Source organism: Carassius carassius, chromosome 2, assembly GCF_963082965.1.
Source record: "Carassius carassius chromosome 2, fCarCar2.1, whole genome shotgun sequence".
In the NCBI taxonomy this organism is placed as follows: Eukaryota; Metazoa; Chordata; class Actinopteri; order Cypriniformes; family Cyprinidae; genus Carassius; species Carassius carassius.
The window spans coordinates 14,647,048-14,655,335 of NC_081756.1; the positions used below are offsets into that span (position 1 = coordinate 14,647,048).

Below are 8,288 nucleotides of genomic sequence, written 5' to 3' on the forward strand. Positions count from 1 at the left end.
TTTGGGGTATATTTAAAGATGGGTACTTTATACTCTTACTTGAGTAAATTTTTGGGGAAAAATCTGTACTTTTACTTCGTTACTGTGGGCGACGCTCCTCTCGTTACTTTATCTTAATCCAATAAATGTTATAAATGCTTCAGTTTATTCCAAACGCGCCGTCTACTTTTCTCTGGGCAATGAGCGATGCCCATTCGCGAATGATTCATTCTTTTGAGTCAATTCTGTTCAAAGCCTTGATCAAACCAATTGGCAAACGAGTGAATTGGTTCATGAATCAGTTTGAATGAGTCGTTCAGTTCCCTGCCGCACGCGCTGAGCGTCTGAAGTGGTTCACTCGGAGTTGTAACGTTTAAGAACAGAAAGAGCGTTGAAAACGTGGCTGGAACTGCACTGAATTGAAATCTGCAAAGGTTATTATTTGCTAGCGATGGAGATCCTTATTAGATGAACACCGCGTGTGCTGTCTACTGTTTAACAGGTAATAACTTGGGCTACATTCGATTACAGTACACGATACCACTGTGACATTAGTTTGTTGTACGTGTGTGGCTTAGAGGGGAGTCAAGTTGAATGCAGCTTCCAAAAGACAAAAAATAGCCGATTAAGATTTTATTAATTCTAATACATGTCATCAGCTGCTAAATTCAGATCTGTGATTGCTTGCTGGCGCTTAGCCAGAGATAGATGCGTTTACAGCGCTGCGCATTATAACCAATCACACATGATTCTTTTGAGCTTATTAAAGCATTGGCCAATCAGAGGTGTTCCGATGAGTCATCGCTAAAATGCCGGTGCTTCCTTCACTCACTCACTGACTGAATACCTCTTTCTGGCGAATTCTCTCGCAGGAACAACAAAGTGCAGATGTGTGTACGAATCTTTAATTAAGATATTGATTTCACAGTGTTAACAGTTTCATTGATTTTAATGAGAGTTTCTGAGAGTGATTGAAATCTAGACTGTCAGTGAAAATGATCTTTAATAATGTAAATGTTATTTGCTCTCTTTCTGAACAATGAAAGATTAGTAGCAATAATTATATCAAATTAACTTTCAATGTTAAATTCACAGGGTTTTATAATAAATTACATAAATTGGAGTAAAGGCTGATGAAATATATACATTTATACACGCACACATACATTACATACATTTTATCTATATATCTAAATAAAAATAGGCTCAGTACAGTATATATGACCCAAAGTAACTAGTAACTAACTACTTGAGTAGATTTTTTATCCGATACTCTTTTACTCTTACTCAAGTAACTATTCAAGACTAGTACTTTTACTTTTACTTGAGTAAATATTTCTAGAAGTACTTTTACTTTTACTTGAGTACAGTTTTTGGGTACTCTACCCACCTCTGAAAATGAGAAATGAACCACAAAATAATTTCAAGTGAGACACTCACCAGTGTGTTTCAGGCATTGGTATTTTTCACTGTTGAACAAGAGTGAAATTAATGCCTCATTTATTCATTCACAAAGTTTACTTAAAGCATATGTCATAGCGAAAGGGTGATATTTAGAGGACTCCCACCTGCATATGGAAAGGCTGGTTCACGATACTCCACATAGTGTGTTAAGGAAGGGGTACGGAGAGTTTTACACCCTCCTTCATGAACTTAATTTTTGACACTTGTTCCCATTTACTTTTGTCTGTAAGTATGGTGTGTTGTCAAGAAAAGTAATGGTATTTGTATAAATTATAGTTATCCCTTTTTAGTTTGACTAACTCTGAATGCAACATTTTATTAACAGCAGTTCAGTTTTTATTAAAGTGACAAATATGTATAAAAAAAAAAACTCGTCAAAACTCTTTAATATGTTTAAAGGGATAGTCAAAAATGAAACTTTGATCATCAATAACTTTACCTCACGTAAGAATTTTTTCTTCTGTGGAACACAAAAAAATGTCTTTGGGTCCAGTTTGGGTCCCTTCTTTGTGCTTGGGTCCTGACGTCTTCTGTGTTTCTTCAGAAGAAAGATAACAGCTCTACAATTTTATTTTTAGGTAAACTACCCCTTTAAAGTTATATTCAGAGAAGCATACAGGGAAAAATGTTGAAATGCTGGGTAGTGAAGGGGTGAAGACCAAGGCCATCCAGGTTTGCAAGTACTGCATGCACAGCATTCCGCAAAACAAATATCAGATTAGGAATGAAATCTTCCCAAGGTTTACTAAATCGACTCCAAAATGATAATGCTGATCTTAAAAAAACTCCAGCTCCTCACTGACTACCGCCCCATACAGCATGTCTTCCACATAACGCTATAAAAGACAATATCCAAATCAAACAATTCTAGAGACATTACCTCTTTTTGTGTCTTAAAGACAACTCATTGATACAATTTTTTATTATAGCTAATTTTTCACTTGCAGAAGTTCCAAGGTTATTCAGCTTTATAAAATTCATGGCTCTTTATTTCATGGTTAGCTTGATATTATGTCTTTCATTTTGATAGTTTTAAAGTTTATTATTGGATACTGCCAGGAGTGTTTTTTAAGCTTTATATCCAAACTGTTTACAATGATGCACCTCAGATAGAAAAAAGGAGTAGAGTATGACTCATGCACAATAAAACAACTGCAGTTTCATATATATTACCAAATTATATTTAATGAGGAATAGTACTTACATTTTAGGCTTTTGAAAGAAGAACAGCCTATGTTAAAAGTGGTTTATTTTTTTTTTATTTATCTATATTGGTTATAAACAACAACAAGTAACATCACAATAAAATGTTGTTTTTAATTAATAAAAACAATTAAAGGCATTTACAATCTGTAATTTTCAAGTAATACCAGTAATGATTATGTCTCCTGCTCTCTTGGGTATGTAGACACATTATTGGTTTTTGGACTCTTTTGCTTATTGGTTGTAGACAATTCCAAGAGTTTTTTTATGACTCAGAGATGGTAATAAAGCAAGATGACTCTTCAAAATGGCCAAAGTCCCTTTACCGTAAAAACAGATTATGTACACCTGATGGTCTAAAAATGTAGTTAAAAATTCATTTAACAGATGACGTACAGTAAAAAACCTTTAACTTCTTTCGATGTGCTTTTGTTAAAAACTATTTCATCTGAATATGAAAACTGATGTGGCAGAGTTACAGAAAGTCTGCGCTTTGAGCAAGCTGATATTCAGCTTTTCATATTCGTGAGATTTACTGCATAATATTCCCAGAGTTTAAGGAGATTCTCCATTTTTTGTCATCTTTGTGGGATAGCACATGCCAGTGAGAAACCAATCGTGCTTTTCAACATTCACGGGTCTCAGTGTAGTTCATGAAAAGGGTTTAAAATCACTCTCTTCACAGCAGTGCATCCTTTTATTCCTCCACCAGTTGTTATGTACAGTAATCCTCTTTTCTCTCTTCTTCCATCATTCATTCACTGTTAATCACTCCGTGTGGCGCGACTCAGCATCAGACTCTTTGTGACTCCAAAGGAAAGCGAACCAGCTGGGGGATTGCCGCATCTGACATGTCGTTCCTTCACTCTTCACCTTCTTCATCTGTAAGTCATTTAAGATAAGAAAAACACTTTCAATTTTCATTGTTTAGTAAGTAGCTTAAACTGATTTTTTAGTTTACAGTGAATATTTCATTGACAGTTGAAACCCTCCTTTGTTCCTATTATGCCAAATAATTGTTTCCTTACCCCTTTATCAAGGAGGATGTCAAACTCATCACTCATTCTCCTTAGCTGTCGGCCATATTTCTTAGCTGCCCAAAAAGCAGGAGGAGCCGAGCGAGATCTCCGCCTGAAAAGATCACCACCAACCAAATCGCCTTCATCTGCTGCCCCAGTCTCCAGCAGGTCCTCATCATCCATCGAAAGATTCATGTGTCTCCACAGCTGTTCTCCTACAGAAACATGATATTGAATGACACTTGACTGATCTGATCATACCTTACATATAGATACAGAATACATTTAGAGTATTTCTTCATGTGAAATAAATTAGTTTCATTATTGACTTTAAAAGCTAAAACCAATGCCAACACAGAGAAATGTGAAATTTGTATATGCTTGTAATTGTGGTCTCCTGTGCTGTGTATTCAGGATACAACAGAAATGACGTATGCTCTTGTAATTATTCTATAGACCCTTGAGACTAAATCACCTTTCAGATTTTCAGGCAAAGTGATATGCTGGTTTGTTGTCTGCAGTGATCCACTGTTATTTTTTCTCGGGCCCGGGTCCTCACTGTCTTCTGATGTCTCTGTCTCCATCTCCGATTCATTGTCAGAGATACTGAACATATTTGCCATGATTAAACTGCAAGTAAAGGAAAAAAAATAGGTGAATTACATTTTCATTTATGCACACTTATACATTTGCTGTTTAAGAAAATGGAAACACTGACTACTGTACTAAAGGCATGGCTGTATGTTCTATTTATAGCTTATTCTCAAATACATCAACTAAGAACAGAGTCAGGATCAACCATATAAGCTACTAGTGAAGATGAAGCAAACAGTACAATACTTCTGGCAACACTGTTGCGCAGCATTTCACTCTTGAGACACCGGCAGAAACAACAACCACAACAACAACAAAAGAAGAAAACACAGTGTTATGGTCTGAACTCAGACTTTCCCGAAGCGATAATACTGTAACGATATATAGTGTAAACTGACACAGACATATTTCTCAGAGCTAATTTCAAAGAAATAAAATGCATTATCCAACAATAAACATAACAATAACAGTGTAACCAATACCGGGCTTTTTAAATTTAGTTCTGCGAATGCTCAACTACGTAGGTGTTTGTCGAGTTTATAATTATTACACTTTACGATAATGTTGTAATCTCATACGGTCACAAATAAAAACGGGGATCAACGGGAAACTTCTTTTTACGACTTTGAAGCTCAGCGCCACCCCAAACCCTTAAAAAGTGGTTACATCTTCCGACGACCGCGGGTTACTAACATTTAAAAGTTTCAGTCCTACCTTGTAGTGTTTTCAACATCGCTTCGTTCATTATTTAATTGCTAATATTGCAACCATAGAGTCAGATATCGAGTTACCTACCGATTTCTTGAGTCTGTCGGCGTCCTACGTACACGTCTTCCGGGTGTTTGTTTTGGACAGGCTCTGTTAGGACTGCTGCTGTCCTGACGCACCCGTGCTGTGCGGAGTAGCAGCGCAACTGCAATTCACTCCAGACCAGCTCTCTCTCTCTCTCTCTCTCTCTCTCTCTCTGTCTCTCTCTCTCTCACACACACACACAACAATGGAACGAAAGAATAATTACATAAATAACACATCTAGAAAGAAAGTAAAAACTACGTAAAAATAAACAAAGATATTACTGTTGTTTTTAATAAAATTAATAGAAAACTCGTTTAAACTCACGCAACCTCATTTATTTGACCAAATAAATGAATACATTAAATACAGATGAGCTGAAATAATTGTATTCTTTTTATTTTTGCTTTATGGGTGAATGGTCAGTTACAGAGTGTTGCTATGGACAATGGTCAGCAATTAATGACACTTATAGCGCATTGTGAAATTGAAATAAATAAAATTATACAAAGTTTGTTTTTATGATAATGATGTAACTTTTTTTTCCATGTCTACCAGAGGTTTAACAGAAAGTATTTGAGTAAATGTAATTAATTACTGTACATGAGTATCTTTTTTGGATACTCTGTGATTGTAGCCAGTGTTGGGAAGGTTACTTTGGAAATGTAATAGGTTACAGATTACAAGTTACCCTGTTTAAAATGTAATAGTAGTCAGTGTTGGGAAGGTTACTTTGGAAATGTAATAGGTTACAGATTACAAGTTACCCTATTTAAAATGTAATAGTAGTGTAACTTTTTTAATTACTTTAATAAAGTAATGTAACTAATTACTTTTGAGTACATTTTGATTACTTTTATAAATTTCTAATGAATGTTAATTTGCAACTGTTAATCATCTTCAACCATTTTACACCATGCAGGTTTAACCTTACAGTAGTGCTCAATACTGTCAGACTTTCACCATCCTTCATCACCTGAATTAAGATGATCACATTTGAACACATCCACCACACAATCAGACTTTAGTACAGCCTTTAACTTTGAGATTGATCTGAAGTTCAAAGCAGATTTAAAATCAAAAGAAATAGTTTATAGATACTGTTTTTGAAACCAAATCTTTGCATAACTACAGGCATCTAACTGCATCTAACAATGGTTTGGGGAAAAATAGTTAATAAAAAAAATAAAAGCATATACATCAACTCAAATACGGTTATCTAATAAGCATGTGTCCTATTTTGTGTACTAAACTCCTGAAACATTGGTGTCTTTCTGAAACACCGCTGTCTCTTTGTATATGATATGATATGATGATAGTTTCTCAAAATAAGTAAAAAATGCTCAAGAAGTGACTATTCTAGAGATTAATTTCCATGAGGGGCGGACTGGGAAAAAAATAGGCTGGGAAATCTCACACTCATACACCCACAACCCATTCTGAAACATGGACAACCCTATTTTTTTTTTTGGACCTGACATGAAAAAGATTTGAATCCTTAGGTTGGGGGACTTGCAACGTAATTAAGAGTTCTCTCCTGAACTGCACCTTCACTTCCATTATCCATCCATCTCTCTCATGACTTTAATACTGAAGATTTTTATTTGACTTTTACCATGTTTTGTAAGTGCAATTTTGTTTTTTTGGCAAATGAATTACCACTTGTATTTATTTTTACTACAAATTCCGTAGTTAAACCACGGTTAGTGCCATACCATAGGCTACATTAATTTTCCTAAGGGTTGTGTTTTTGTATGCACTAGCTCCCCCTAAACCTATGATAAAATATGATGATTTGTCTGCTAACTTACTACTGTAACATTACAAAAGATAATAATGACGTCGTTTATACAGTATTTTGAGTGATTGCGAGCAATGTGCTGCTTCTGCTTGACTAAGTAAACAAAGACAAAACTACATTAGCATATTTACAGATGAAACTGACCTGCACCTGAAACCCTGAACAGAAGAGTCGCTTCTCTGCTCCAGCTGTGCGCTTACACAGTTCACTCCGGTCTCTCTCTCTCGCATTGATTACTCGGAGTCTGATCCAAACCGTTCGGCGGAGGCGCGGAGAGCGCGCGAGCCCAACCATTGCCAGTCACGACTAACCGATTCATGATTTATTAGAGATTTAATTATCGAATGGCGGATTCGGAAATAATCGCTTTAGTATATTCAGCCTGCAATTATACAATAACAATATTAAAGTAGAAGGCCAAATCGTCTGCCAGGCCACCGGGAATAGTCCCGGTTCTCCCGATGTCCAGTCAGCGCCTGATTTCCACAGACACGCAGAATGTGCAGGATTCATATTCAGTCTTTTTGCGGATTAATGTTCACAGACATCAGTCCATATCGGGTTTTGATTCAAGTGTACTAACCTAATTTTGATTTATTCGTCCAAAATGTGGCATATTGCGTCCGCGTTATAGGCTGAATTCCATTTTTATGACTGGATTCTACGAATGTGTTTTCCGCGTCTCGGATATTATGGCCCATATGTTTTAGTGCAATTTGGGAAAGAAATAAGCTGTATGTGGATGTGTGTAAATATTCAAATGTAATCCTCTTTGTAATCGTTACAATTTTCATAAGTAACTGTAATTTAATTACTCATTTTTTCTTAGTAACTGTAACTGATTACTGTTACATTTATTTTGTAATTAAATTACGTAACGCCGTTACATGTAACTAGTTACTCCCCAACACTGATAGTAGTGTATAATAGTAAAACTTTTTCAATGACTTTATTAAAGTAATGTAACTAATTACTTTTGAGTACTTTTTGATTACTTTTCTAAATTTGTGAAAATTAAAGAATAATAAATGAAAGCATATGCATCAACTTCAATACAGTTATCTAATAAGCATGTGACGTATTCTGTGTACTAAACTCCTAAAACATTGGTGTTTTTTTAAACTGCTGTCTCTTTGTATATGATGATAGTTTTCTCAAAATAAGTAAAATGCACATGAAGTGACAGAGCAGTTCTAGAAATTATGTTTATGTGCTCGTGTACTCCTATATTGAGATGGCAGAGGTTGAAAACACTGCAAGGTTCAGTAGGGTTTTGGTTGCACTTGGTGTGAATGACCCGGGTTTGAATCCACTGTGTGACACCAATGTGTCCTTGAGCAAGACTCTTAACCCCTAGTTGCTCCAGAGGCGTGCGACCTCTGACATATATAGCAATTGTAAGTCGCTTTGGATAAAAGCGTCAGCTAAATGAATAA

At 35.7% G+C, this 8,288-nt stretch overlaps 1 protein-coding gene across 2 annotated transcripts; it reads right to left on the minus strand.

Annotated features, from left to right (window-relative positions):
• Nucleotides 1-2,679: 2,679 nt before the first annotated feature.
• LOC132103957 (bcl2-associated agonist of cell death-like) lies at nucleotides 2,680-5,182 on the minus strand. 2 transcript variants are annotated; one of them, XM_059509072.1, is made up of 4 exons: nucleotides 5,055-5,182; nucleotides 4,141-4,295; nucleotides 3,675-3,880; nucleotides 2,680-3,528 (listed from the first exon to the last, which is right to left on the minus strand). In XM_059509072.1, the coding sequence occupies exons 2-4, from the start codon at nucleotides 4,286-4,288 to the stop codon at nucleotides 3,415-3,417; spliced, it is 468 nt and encodes a 155-aa protein (XP_059365055.1). In that variant the 5' UTR covers nucleotides 4,289-4,295; nucleotides 5,055-5,182; the 3' UTR covers nucleotides 2,680-3,414. The 2 variants fall into 2 exon arrangements, with proteins under 2 accessions (XP_059365055.1, XP_059365066.1); XM_059509083.1 differs by lacking the exon at nucleotides 5,055-5,182 and adding an exon at nucleotides 4,974-4,998.
• Nucleotides 5,183-8,288: the final 3,106 nt, after the last annotated feature.

Coding starts and splice junctions, on each gene's coding strand:
- LOC132103957 (XM_059509072.1), bottom strand. CDS start 4,288: ATGGCAAATATGTTCAGTATCTCTGACAATGAATCGGAGATGGAGACA. Junction 3,881..4,140: donor TTTGCCTGAAAATCTGAAAG/GTGATTTAGTCT, acceptor ATGTTTCTGTAG/GAGAACAGCTGTGGAGACAC. Junction 3,529..3,674: donor ACATCCTCCTTGATAAAGGG/GTAAGGAAACAA, acceptor AATGACTTACAG/ATGAAGAAGGTGAAGAGTGA.